At 34.1% G+C, this 12,308-nt stretch overlaps 3 protein-coding genes and 1 long non-coding RNA gene across 9 annotated transcripts; 1 reads left to right on the top strand and 3 right to left on the bottom strand.

Moving 5' to 3' along the window:
• Positions 1-1,060: 1,060 nt before the first annotated feature.
• Positions 1,061-4,869, bottom strand: LOC110226616 (BTB/POZ domain-containing protein NPY5). The gene is made up of 5 exons (XM_021018686.1): positions 4,327-4,869; positions 3,520-4,041; positions 3,273-3,342; positions 2,062-3,165; positions 1,061-1,803 (listed from the first exon to the last, which is right to left on the bottom strand). The coding sequence occupies exons 2-5, from the start codon at positions 3,579-3,581 to the stop codon at positions 1,303-1,305; spliced, it is 1,737 nt and encodes a 578-aa protein (XP_020874345.1). The 5' UTR covers positions 3,582-4,041; positions 4,327-4,869; the 3' UTR covers positions 1,061-1,302.
• A 2,682-nt stretch (positions 4,870-7,551) lies between these two features.
• Positions 7,552-10,423, top strand: LOC9303012. 5 transcript variants are annotated; one of them, XM_021019509.1, is made up of 6 exons: positions 7,558-7,627; positions 7,720-7,768; positions 8,410-8,511; positions 8,613-8,685; positions 8,763-8,828; positions 9,580-9,716. In XM_021019509.1, exons 1-6 carry the CDS (start codon positions 7,597-7,599, stop codon positions 9,661-9,663), a joined length of 405 nt encoding a protein of 134 aa, XP_020875168.1. In that variant the 5' UTR covers positions 7,558-7,596; the 3' UTR covers positions 9,664-9,716. The 5 variants fall into 5 exon arrangements, with proteins under 5 accessions (XP_020875169.1, XP_020875168.1, XP_020875167.1 ...); XM_021019508.1 differs by lacking the exon at positions 9,580-9,716 and adding an exon at positions 10,098-10,423 and having other exon boundaries at positions 7,579-7,627; XM_021019510.1 differs by lacking the exons at positions 7,720-7,768; positions 9,580-9,716 and adding an exon at positions 10,098-10,423 and having other exon boundaries at positions 7,552-7,627.
• On the bottom strand, positions 8,989-9,580 carry LOC110226801. Its single transcript, XR_002330714.1, has 2 exons — positions 9,275-9,580; positions 8,989-9,188 (listed from the first exon to the last, which is right to left on the bottom strand). It is a non-coding gene; the product is annotated as an uncharacterized LOC110226801 (long non-coding RNA).
• Positions 10,286-12,230, bottom strand: LOC9305051 (BTB/POZ and TAZ domain-containing protein 5). 2 transcript variants are annotated; one of them, XM_021019507.1, is made up of 5 exons: positions 12,000-12,230; positions 11,591-11,828; positions 11,368-11,498; positions 10,964-11,270; positions 10,286-10,859 (listed from the first exon to the last, which is right to left on the bottom strand). In XM_021019507.1, the coding sequence occupies exons 2-5, from the start codon at positions 11,813-11,815 to the stop codon at positions 10,413-10,415; spliced, it is 1,110 nt and encodes a 369-aa protein (XP_020875166.1). In that variant the 5' UTR covers positions 11,816-11,828; positions 12,000-12,230; the 3' UTR covers positions 10,286-10,412. The 2 variants fall into 2 exon arrangements, with proteins under 2 accessions (XP_020875166.1, XP_020875165.1); XM_021019506.1 differs by having other exon boundaries at positions 11,591-11,831; positions 12,000-12,229.
• Positions 12,231-12,308: the final 78 nt, after the last annotated feature.

The raw sequence follows: 12,308 nt of genomic DNA, 5'->3' as shown, positions 1-12,308 counted from the left end.
ATTATTTATGAATTCATAGAAATTGTGGGCGTGTTCAACACCCAAACATCACATTCTCATCCATCCCCCACAAAAATCCGGGCGTGATATATATTTATTCGAATGGAATATTCATTATGCGAGTGCGTCCGTAAGGAAAATGATGTAACATTAGTGAAGCTATTTCAATATTTTTAACTCTTTTATTTTTTAATTTAAAGAAGAGAAAACGACGAAGAAGATTTTCTGCACAATGACGGTGGGCAAGTCAATTTAAAGTATCATTTTTTGTCGGTCTAAATTATGGTTTCTCCGACGAAACTTGTTAAATTCTCTCCTCATTTTAATTCAAAGACGGTTAAAAGCGTGCTGCATTTGTCATTTATCCAAATTTTTACGGAGTTTCCATATAAAAAAAGGATTATTATCTAAAATACCATTATTTTGGAAAAACTTACGAAAATACCATTTTTGGAATAGTTTACGGATTTTGCCATTTTTTAACATTTAAAAATTATATGTATTTATGATCTTTTGGCAAATATACATACTTTATGCCAAATACTAAACCTTAAAAACAAATAGAACTGACTAAACTCAAACATAATGATTGAAACGCATGTTCAATCATATTTTTGGAGTCTGAAAAATAGCAAAATTTATAAACTATTTAAAAAATAGTAAAATTCACAAATGACATTATAAAAAATGGCAAAATCTCGTAATTAATTAAAAAAAATCGTTATTTTAGATTTCCTCAATAAAAAAAGAAAGAAGAGTACCGTTGTCAAAAAGTCTATGAGAGAGATATGGAATATCGACTTGGGCCGTAGTCCAGTCTTATAGAAGTCTCGATACTATCCGTACGGAAGTCCAAATTAACAAATTAATCTTCTAAAATTTTTGGCGCTGTTCATCAAGATTTTGACAAAAAAAAATTTTAAAAAGTTTTAATGTATTTTGAAAAATAATTGTAGTTATTAATAAAGGTTTTGCAAAGCATTTTTCGGATAAATTAGGTTAAATCTAATGGATAGTCATAAAACACTATATTTGAAAATTAAAATTCAAAAGTTACTACTGAATCTAAATTTCTCCTTGTTATTATTCAAGAACCATTTTTGTTTTGTTTTTAAACACTTCCATATTAAGGTAACAAGTGACAACAAAGCAGAAAAAAATAAACCATTACCTACTAAGGAAGAACAAAACCACAAAGGAAAGAAAATGGTAACAACTGAGAAATTGGATCTAAAGAGAGAAAAGTTAGTAATAGGATGAACATTTTCGCAAACCTAATTCTTCTTTTCCTTGCTTCTCCTGCTAATGCTTCTTGCTTGTGGAAGAAGAAGACTTGGAATCATCATTAACAGAACCAGGACTTGAAGTCCCTGAGCTACTTATCATATCTCCACTTCTCTCTTTACCAGACCAAAGCTTCGAAAACACTCTAGAAACTCCTAATCCTCCTCCTTTTATCAGTTTGCCTTTGTTATTGTTCTCTTGTTGATTCTTTGCGAGTCTTAGATTTGCTAACTCACCTCTCAAAGCTTTGATATCATCTGTGTCCCAACACTCTGTGTCTTCTTGATCGGTAGTGTTTGTTGATCTTGAAGCCGGAATAACCTCTGGGGTGCTGTTTCCGGTTGATGATGAACCGTTGTTGTTGGCTCTTACTTGTTCGAAGAAGAGAACTTGCACCACCACACGCATTGGTAATCGCTCGTTTTGAACCGCGTGAGCGCAGGCTTCTGCTGATAGTTTTCGGCAGTCCATTAGCCTGCACATTCTCTTCTTCTCGCTCTTGTTCATCTCTGGATGTTCCTGAATGACAGATAGTTTCAGGATATCAAAATCTTGATTAGTTACTTGATCAAATCTTGATTTTACAAAAATCTTATTAGATGAGTTCTAACTTCTATGAAGGGTTCGATCCGATCTTATGATCTTAAAATCGGGCTGAAAGGCAAATAAATCGACGAAAAACCAATGCTTTGTTGAAAATCTGAACCAAAGCCATATCAAGTTGATACCGAAAAAATGTAAATGAAAACTTTGTTTAGACTGAGTTGTTTCTTTTACCTTAAGAAACATGTCGATGGCGCGATAAACTCCGTCATGAGACTGTCTCGGAAAGCTCGAGACCATTTCCGCGAGTGAGAGGAACTTCTGAAGAGACAAATTATCGGAATCCCTTGATTTCTCAGCTAAATAACCATCAACAAGTTTCGCAACTGATGCTTTCACGGTTAAATCATCCTCTCTCGGGTCCCGGGATTTCAAGAAAACCTCAACTAAGCTCTGCATCAGGTCAACATCATAGAGCAAAACATCGCCTAAGTTCGCCTCATCTAACCGCTCACCAACTCTGTTCTTTAACCCGGTTACTTCATCACAACCAAGAAAGACCGAAGCTCGTAATAACTTAGTCAAGAAACTCGAAGAAACGCTGCGTTTCTCATCAGGAATCAGCTCAATAATTGAATCAGCCAAAGCTCTGTATTTCGCAAAGTCAGTGATCTGTACTGAACTGCTTTTGCTGAACCCTGGAATCCTTTTAATCGCATACGCGTGCAATGCTTCTCCGATAACATCAGCTGAAATGTTCCCTCGTGCTTCGATTGTAGAGATTGCTCGTTTATACAAATCAATATGAAGATCACAAAGATCCTCAACCCACCAATCTCTAGGAACCGCCTGCGGTTTCCTCATTCCGTTGTCAAGATTCTTCTTCTTGCTGTAAGTATAAGACCATTCGACTTTCGAAGTATCAATCGAAGCTCTAGAAGCGATCGAGTCGAGACAACGCCCGGTTAGCTTCATCTCTTCAGAGAATGGAGACAGAGCTCTCGTCGTCTGAAGCACGATGATCGAATCTTTCCAGCTTTGAAGTATGCTTGAGTTCAAGAAAACTTCAATCTTGTAAACAAGATTCCCCTTTTCGACGGTTTCATACATTTCAAGAAACTCAGCGGCGCAGCGAGCAGCGACTACATTGTAAGCGTTAAGAGTAACCGTCATTCCGTAACAGAATTTAGCACAGATCTCAAATGAAGCAGGACCACCAGGAATCTCTGCTATTTCAATCTCATCTTCATGATGGTGAATCTGGTTCTCTTCATTTGATGATGATGTTGATGTTGTGATTAGTTTCTGCAACCGCGCGCTTTTAGACAGCAACGGAAACTGAAGATATCAAAACACATAACAAAAGATTGATCAATCAAACTTTCATATCAAAACACAACAAAAAGATAAACAAAAGATTTGAATATCTCTCTATAAATGTGTACCTTGTGAAGATAGAATTTGACATCACCGATGATGACAATAACATCTGTTGCTAACTCACTTGATACATACCTTAAAGAACAGAGAGATTAACAAAGTAAACTGTCAGAAGAAACAACAACAAAGATGACAAATTTGACATTTTGAGATCTATAAGCTGGTTATCTAAGTTGGATTTCAGACAAAACCAACATTGTAATAACCAAGAACCTAAAAAAGAATGGTAAAGATGAGGATTTGAACACAAACCTAACATTGTCTCCTTCAGACTGAAACGAATCAGGTTTGGATCCAAGTTTCATGAACTTCATGATGAAGAATCTGATAGAAGAAGAAGAAGAGACCACAGAAAGAAAAAAAAGACTCAACTTGTGTTTTCACTCCCCAAAATGCTTCTTGAGTTACACACTTAAGGAGAGATCACACTAGTAGTACCAATCTCACATCTCAAAGAGAACATTGAAAAAAGAAATAAAATTTTATATAAAAGAGAAAAACTTAGAGATGCACAAAACACCCACTCAAAGCTCGAATTTACTGACACACACACAGAGACAGAGATAAACTCTTTTTTGTTTAAAATAATCAAATTCTTTTTCTCTGTTTTCTAAGTGCTTCACACATTCACAAACACAGAAACATGTGAAACCCTTTTCTTTTTTTATCTCTTTTTTTTTTTTTAGTCTTCCATAAGTAAAACGAATCCAAAGGTTGAATCTTTTTGTAGGTTTGTGGTGGCGATTGCAAAAGCGTCGTCGTTTAGTAGTAAACCTGCAATAATCAAGAAAAAAAAAAACAGTGAAAAAACTGAAGATTGCCACTTATTCAATAGACAAGATGAATCAAATCTTTTTTGTATGTTTGCTAAAAAAGAATCTAACAAAAACAAAACATGACACTAGTGGCAGAGATCGTTTTTGGTACAAGAGGACTAAAATTATAAAACAACAAGTTGAGTTCTTTCTACATCAAGAATCGATTCGATTCTTTAAAAACCCTAAGATCCTCAATTGCAACACTTCAATACAAAGAAAAATACAGCAAAAAATTGTATACCTTTTTTGGCTTAAGTCTTTCTCAGAAGCAAGCTTCAGTTTTCTTTGAAGCTTCTCTTAAACTACCACAACAATCTAAAATCTCTCTTTTTGTGTGTATAAAGAAAAAGCCACGCAGAAACCAGAAAATATCAAAAAAGTATGAGCTGTTGTTCTTCTTCGACTTTAAAAACCCAAGAACGCAAAATGCGCTATAAAACAGAAAGCCTTTCCTCTCTTAGAGTTAAGCACGACCCAGATCAGGTTGATGATAAAAGATTCTACTTTGACGATCAAACAGTGACCTTTCGTTTAATAAAAATCGATATTTTTCTTCTTTGAAATTGAGAAAATCAAAGAAAGAAAGGAGCGGAAGGATCCAAAAAACACTGTGAATGAAAGAAAGAGAGAAGAAGAAGAAGAGAAAGAAAATTTGGCACGCGAAATCTGACAAAGCACTTACTTGTGTGCCCCCTTCTCTTCAGACAAACTTACCTTCTTTTCAGGATATGTTTTCTCCTTTCCTTTTCATTATCTCTCTCTCTCTCTCTCTCTCTCTTTTTCTCTCCACTTTTCTTTTTCATTTTTTACATTATATTTATTAGTTTTAATACCAAAATATATATATATATATATATATTTAGATTAACCGTAATTTGAAATATTTTTAACTAATTCAACCTAATACTGATAAACTATTTTAAATAACTTACCATTAAGCAATCTCTCCTACTTTACGAATCTTATGGATACTATAGGATCATTGTAACATTGTGTATACATTATATATACGTGTGAATTTGTGAGTCAAACAAGTATATTGATATAAGTAATAAAGTCAAAGAGTTTCCAAACCTATTTGGACTTAAAGATATGTTTTTTTTTTTTGGGTTGTTGCAGAATATCTTTTTGATTATTAGATTCACATCAAATTTAATTTTGTAGATCCTCAAAGATTAGGATATATACTAGTAGATTATTAGATGGCAAAGGGTGCGATGCATGTGGTAGCCAATAAGAATCCAATGAATGCAAGCTAGCTTTAAGAAGTTTGAAGTCGATGACTCGATTCATTGCTGTTTCATCTTCACATGGTTTTTATACATCTCACGAATCTATTCACATTATCCAATAGATTTGCCTCTTCCAATTTTTTTATTGTTTCTTTGGTTGTCCTTGATCAGATTAGCATCTACTAATTATGATCTTAGTAGTTGAGTGATAAAGTTAATGTTTCGACGTCATCCATGGATAGTTGAATGATAATATATATATATGGATCGACATCTAAATTTTTAGGAGTGTTATTAAGAACAAAACTAAAAATTTGACCGTTGGTTAAAGAGTTAAATTCGAATTCAGATATGTCCTTATATTATAGTTTGTTGTTGGTCGTTAACATTTTTTGTCCTCAAGAAAATTAAAAACGGTTGTTACTTTAATACTTTAATCTAAGATATTAGATGGTTAAAAATTGTCTAAATTTAACTTAAACTACAATCATATAGGAATGGATGTCAACATGATTGAGATAGCATACAAGTTGTTCTCTTGTGCGAAGTTGCAAACCAATAGTTCAAGTCTTGATATTGAGTCTAGATATAATATGCAACAATTGTTTTTATTTTTCGGTCAAACATGAACAACTTTATAAATTATCAGAGCGATTATCTGAGAAATATTCGTGTGGTTATAACAAAGCACATGGCCTAAGATTGCGAATGAAGTGGCATAAATTTCGAAATGCGCAAAACTAATAAATAAAACACCATTAGGAACATTAGCTAATGATGACGATTCTCTTTAAATATAAAATGCACTTTTGTGTATTATTTTTTTCTTTTTTACTTTCGAAATATTATTTCTAAACGATATGAAACTCACCTAATTTTAGGACATGAATTAAAAAATAATAATACCTCTCTCCAAATTATAATTGAACTCTAAGCACATGAGTTTACATATATAGCTACTCTTACTACGTTTAGCTTACTATTCATCTTGCCCACACAAAAAAAAAAGCTTACTATTCATCCTTATATCTATTGAATCTCAAATCATATTTTCCAGGAATGCGGTTAATGTAGTTTCTTCTATATGTTTAGAAAATGAAATGATTAAAATCAACATAATATTTTATCAGAATTTTCTTTCCCAAAGTATTGAATCGATAGGAAAGTCGAAAGCTACATGTTACCTAATTACAATATATATGGACGAGAGTACTCGTGTGATTATGGGAACCACCAAAACGTGGTCCATGCATTCCCCTTTTTAGCCAGCCTTTATCTTTTCTTTTCCCCCAAATCCCCTTAGTCATGTTCTATATTATATTATTTCGTACTAAATCCTTATTCTTATCTTATTAAAATTGTCTGGGATCAAAGCTAGTGATCATACTCATGGAATCTATGCAAATCGGGTTCGATAGTTGTTAAATTTAAATCGTTGAATGTTCATAAATATATTCAAAAAACCTATATTACTCCTTTTTTGTTTTGTTGTTAATTGTATATAGGATCACCTGTAGACTGTAGTAATAAGATATTGTAGTTTTACCGTTTTTAGTGTTGTCGAGAGTATGTGTGCATCAAACGTTTAGGTGTCAAAATCCACTTTATATTTCATATCATCAGTCTAGTTCCACGATATTGGAGTTAATTGGTTGAGTTCTCCGGTCCTATATGCTTAAGTTGACTACAAGAAAAAAGGTATTTACTATACACTTATACAGGTTATAGCATCAAGTTGTATTGGAAATTACTTTTCTTTTTTTCGATCGTGTGAAGTGACAGAATACAGGACAAACAAAGAAAGTAATAATGGGACTCCAATATGCAATGTGTGCATGCTGATAAAGAAATTGATGGGCAACTACATATCATGCATAAATCCAAACGAGTTGGATATATATAGTTTTCAATCGTAATTCGTAATATAAACTCAATCCTATCAAGTTTCGAATGCATTTAATTACATGCAAACAATTCATCGATGCTAATATATATCACCGTGTACCGATTAATGAATTTCTTTTTATTTTCTCGTTTTCGAAATAAAACGACCGTGTCAATAAACCAACTAAACGTATATACAACCATAAATTAAATTAAATTAAATTTGACGAATCTATATTATACATATTGTCAATATATTACTATTGTGATTTTAGTTTTAGGCAAAACATATTATTTTGTTATTTTAAATATTTAAAATTTTTGATAAAATCGAAAAAAAAAACATAAGAGGAGGAATCTTCTGGCCCTGACAGAGGTTTTGCTTCTTGGCGGCAATGGACAGGAGAGCGAGAGGTATAAAAAGAGGTAATTTTCCTTTTCTCAAAATCGATAAAATAGAAAAAAAAAGTGAAATCTCCGAATCGATCTTCTTCGCGTAATTTCGCTCTCGTGAACAGCGATTCTTCTACCAATCTACATCGATCCTGAAATATCTTTTCTTTTCAGGTAAAGATTCTCCGATCCAATTTACAAGCTTTATTCTCCGATAATTAGGGTTCTAAATTCGGTCTTTGAGGGTGATAAAATCGTGAATTGCGATTAGAGTTTTAGTGGGTTTGTTTATTTTTATTGCAAGGTATTGTTGATATTGGTAGATTGTGATTGAAGAGAGGTTTTAGGTTTTGCGCACTAAGTGCTCGATGAATTGTCTAAGTCAGGTGTTCCTTTTCCTAGAACCGCTTTTTTTTTTTGCTTTTTTTCCGAAACAAAAAACTTTCGTGTCCTGTCGTTCTTGTTCACTTACTATTTGGATTTTTCTCTGTGTTCTTTAATCTTCCCATCTCTATGTTTTTCCGTCCTTTGAGATTCATCAAGAGATGCGTTTTTTTGTGGCAGTAAAAGAGTCTTCTTTTTGAAGTGTGTTATCTGATTATTGTTTAACACCTTGGTTTGTAGAGTTAAGCAGTGAATTTGAATCCATTTTGAATCTATGATCTACCTGTATGTCTGATTATGCCCATATCAGATAATTTCAATGTGGAGTATGATCTTGTTTAGTTGAATGAAACTATTTTGTTTGGGAGATTTTAGTTATACTGGAGTTATTTGTGTTGCTGATCGGATTTACTTTCTATTTAATTCCGTAGAATACCTAAACGATCACGAGGTCAAGAACAACAACGTTCTCATTTGCAAGAAAACTCAATATTTGTGAGGATGGAACCGCAGCATACCGATGATGTGTTAAAGTAATTCTCATTTATGAAATTTTTAGCTTCTTTGTCACCCACAATCTGTATACTTAGTAGTTACCTGTTGTTAACCTAAATCGTTTTTGATTGTCAAAAAGGCATTTGGAGAAACAGAAGGAATTACTCAAAGAAGCTCATCAGACCATGTTGCAAGAACTCCAAAAACTCGAGGTATTATGAATAAAGAAACTCTTTTAATGTGCTTGTGATGTGTAATTTAAGACCTGTGATTTTATCTTTTGTTTCAGGTTGAACATGAGACGATGATGCGTAAACTCTATGAGCTAATGAACACTCATACTTTAAATCAAAAGGTATCCTCTTTCCTTGAAAAGATTGTTCGGTTAACGATAGGATTTTCGAGAACCTAAAAGACCGTGTGTGGTTCCAGAGCCGGCTCAACGTTTATGAGGGCCACAATCAAAGGAAAAAAAAAGGCTGCCTCATATTTATATTAAAAAAAAAAGCATATTATTCTTCAAATCTAACAATTCTCAATGCATTTCTTCCTGCAAACTCATTCATCAAGCTTTTATAATCAAGTTTCTCATCATTCCCATTATCACTCTCAATCTCAGTTTCAATCTCCATATCACTCTCATTCGCATTCTCATTCTTTTTCTCTCCACACTCGTGTTCATCACCATGTTCACCAATTTCATCTTCACAAGTTTCTGAAATACCAGCTTCTTCACTACTCATATTGATCTCTTTTTCTAAAGGCTCATCAGTTTTAGAAGTTTCAGATTTTTTTACATACCTCAACATCGAGTTTTCCATTGATTTTGTTAATTTCTCTTGTCTCTTCTTTTTTCTTACTTTTGATGCTCCTCCTGGCTAGTGTCTTATTCGATTCGAAGTCATCTTCCTGCAATCATTGAACAAATCAATAGTTAGTATGACTTTCTGTACAAGGAAGAGATAGAGTCGTAGAGAGAAAGTTGTTTGTCTAATGTTTAAACGCATATAAAAAATCAATTGACAAACCTGAATTGATTCAAAACTCAAGTCTGAGCAAAGTGAAAAAAAGAGAAAGATGAATCTGATATTGTTGCTTTGATGGAGATTGATGAGGTCGAAGGGAAGAACGATTCACGATTGCAAATTTGCAAGACCAAGGAGGAAGAAGAAGAGCAAACGACGTCTTAATTAGGTTTTAAGGTTTATTGCTTTTTTTGATTAATATTTGTTTTATAATTTTTGTTTAAGTAAATTAAATTTCGTTTTATTTTTTATCACAAAGCTTTTTAATATTATTTTTCGTTTTATTTCTAAAAAACGGAAAAAAAAAAAAAAAAAAAAAAGCTATTACCAAGGCTTGAACCCGAGACATGGGACATTATACACATGAGAGCAGACCACTAGACTAAAGGAACTTCTCAGAAATATGGGGCCGCAAATTAACTATAATATTTGAGGCCACAAGCCACTGCCTCATGGGCCTGTGCCATGGGCCGGCTCTGTGTGGTTCAGTATCTGTAGGTCTTGCTTTGATTTATTCTCTTCTCCGATCGGATGCGGCCTGAGATATTTACATGCCCATATTCTTCTCATTGTGCTTATAAGCGAGCTTGGTTTTGCAGAAAATGGAGGAAACTCAAAATGTGTTGGAGGGAAGCGAAACAATTGAAGCTTCATCTCAATCAACTGTAACTACTGATGATGAAGAACATTGAAGAGCTCACTTTCTATAATCCCCCTAATCAGATACACCGGGCCGGTTTTGGGCCGGGATTGATGGGCCGTGATTGAATGGGCCAAAGATTGGATCTTAGGTTTGGAAGAGAGGTTGCTTTACATTGAAATTTTGAACCTCGGATCTATCTTTACAAAGAATCTGCAACCTATGTACAATGTATAAATATGCAATCTCTATATCTAAAAGCGATAATATAATGTCATAAAGTAACATCAATAGCCTGCAAAAAGAATGGCGATCCTCCAATTCTCTTGGTGCTCAAAAGATTCTTCACTAAAAGTTTCCATCTTTTCTCATCTTTCCTGCTTTGTGTCTTCATCCTCTCCTTCAAACTACTGCAAAGAGGGACTTTACATTGTTCCGAGTCTACACAAATACGTGAATGAAGCTCAAGAAGCTGCCACATTCTCTTGCAACGGCTGCAACCACCAGGGATTGATCTTAGTTTGCATCCCGCCAAATGTTTCAATAGCTGCTCTAAACCGTTGCACGCTTGAAATCCACACGAGACATGCGGGGTTTCGGTCTTTGTTGGACCTATTTCTCTGCATCCATCTCTACAAATATGAACAAAAGCTTCCATTGCTTCATATAGCTGTGTGTATGTCTGTATCTCTTTCTGTTTCCTGTTTCTTTGCTTCAAGCTCTGCAAAAGACAAAAATTGAAACAAAAATCATCAGAAAATTGTCTAAGTACAAAGGCCTTTATCTTTTAGGGTAAAGAAAGTTGCAAAGATTAGGTATAATTACATTAAGCTCGTAAGCGACAGAGCGTAAAAGCTCCTTTTGAAGTCTAGGATGGCTCTCTTTCATTGCTTGCCATCCTTCAGAAGTAGAAACTTCTTCAAAGTTCTTTAGAATCATTCTGTGACAGAGAAGACCGAGACGAGGAGCATCACAGAGAAGAGCTAGCTGAAACACATCAATCACATTCTCTTTGTTGAGCAAAATGTTTTCGAATTCTGATTCGCACACTCGTTTCAAATGCGGAACCACGTAGACATGTGATAGCACAAGAAGATGCATTGCAAAATCTTCCATATCTTGTTTCTCATAGCTACACAAACAGAGCAAGAAACAAAACGTTAAGTATGTTTATAGCCAAAGACTTATAAAATCCACATTTTTTTTTTGTTAAGAACTTAGCTACTAACCAAGAAGAGTATAAGAATCGAATGAAAACTCGAACAGCATCGTGAGGGACACCGAGGATTGAAATCGATTTACGATGAGATTTTCTCTTATCTTGCTTCATCATTCCTCTGATTACATCTGAAGCCATTCCCTAATTAAAGATTAACAGATAAACTTATTAAGATTCAATATAACTAGTAACTGATTTTCCGAGTATTTGAGTATATCGTTTAGAGAACTTACGATGACATTAGAATGCGCGTAAATCAAACCATTATGATCAGTATGAATCAAAACATCAGCTCCATGAGCTCCATCAAACATACGATCCCATGAATCTCTTGTAGCTTTAGAAACAAAACTATTGCTTCTTTGCATAAACAGATCCATTGATTTTACCGGAGGAGGTGTTGGTGGTGCTGGTGGTCCTGAGACTTTTTCCGGTGAGAAATCGTCAATGTTCTCCATTCTTTTTTTTTGTCTTCTGTAACAAGTCAAAGAAAAAAATCAGATTCAGAATCGTTTGTTCTATAAAATCTGAATGAAAATTCTAGAGAAACGTATTTAAAAAACTCCAAAATATTGAGAGTTTCGATTTCATAGATCTTTGGGAAAGAGAAAAAAAACACGAAAATATATATTCAGGACTTACAGATTTTTGAATTGAATTCGAATATTGATCAGTTTATAAATTTGTTCAACTTTCACTTGCAGAGATCACCACTAAAACTATGATTGTTCTGATTATTATTATCCTCTGGTGATAAGATTTTCTTCTGATGCAAAAATGGAAATTTTCTCGAGAAGATAAAACGAAACTGCGGAGAAAATGAGCTGTGTTGTTGTTTTTCAAGAAAGGAAAATAAGAAAAAGAACAGAGCAAGCGAGCGGGAGACTATTTATCAGTGTTCTAAAAAGCGGTCTAGGCGGTCGCCTAGGCCCCGACTAGGCGCTAGGCTCT

Source organism: Arabidopsis lyrata (genome assembly GCF_000004255.2).
Source record: "Arabidopsis lyrata subsp. lyrata unplaced genomic scaffold ARALYscaffold_7, whole genome shotgun sequence".
Lineage (NCBI taxonomy): Eukaryota > Viridiplantae > Streptophyta > Magnoliopsida > Brassicales > Brassicaceae > Arabidopsis > Arabidopsis lyrata.
Note: the sequence above shows the minus strand (reverse complement) of the source record. Positions and strands in the feature narration are given on the sequence as shown.

What these genes read in the sequence shown, in the direction of transcription:
- LOC110226616 (XM_021018686.1), bottom strand. Translation starts at nt 3,581, where the DNA reads ATGAAGTTCATGAAACTTGGATCCAAACCTGATTCGTTTCAGTCTGAA. An exon ending in TCAAATTCTATCTTCACAAG is followed by an intron (nt 3,166 to 3,272) that starts GTACACATTTAT and finishes TGATATCTTCAG; the next exon opens with TTTCCGTTGCTGTCTAAAAG. An exon ending in CCATCGACATGTTTCTTAAG is followed by an intron (nt 1,804 to 2,061) that starts GTAAAAGAAACA and finishes TCTGTCATTCAG; the next exon opens with GAACATCCAGAGATGAACAA.
- LOC9303012 (XM_021019508.1), top strand. Translation starts at nt 7,597, where the DNA reads ATGGACAGGAGAGCGAGAGGTATAAAAAGAG. An exon ending in GAAATATCTTTTCTTTTCAG is followed by an intron (nt 7,769 to 8,409) that starts GTAAAGATTCTC and finishes TTAATTCCGTAG; the next exon opens with AATACCTAAACGATCACGAG. An exon ending in CATACCGATGATGTGTTAAA is followed by an intron (nt 8,512 to 8,612) that starts GTAATTCTCATT and finishes ATTGTCAAAAAG; the next exon opens with GCATTTGGAGAAACAGAAGG.
- LOC9305051 (XM_021019507.1), bottom strand. Translation starts at nt 11,815, where the DNA reads ATGGAGAACATTGACGATTTCTCACCGGAAAAAGTCTCAGGACCACCA. An exon ending in ACGCGCATTCTAATGTCATC is followed by an intron (nt 11,499 to 11,590) that starts GTAAGTTCTCTA and finishes ATCTTTAATTAG; the next exon opens with GGAATGGCTTCAGATGTAAT. An exon ending in CTGTCGCTTACGAGCTTAAT is followed by an intron (nt 10,860 to 10,963) that starts GTAATTATACCT and finishes TGTCTTTTGCAG; the next exon opens with AGCTTGAAGCAAAGAAACAG.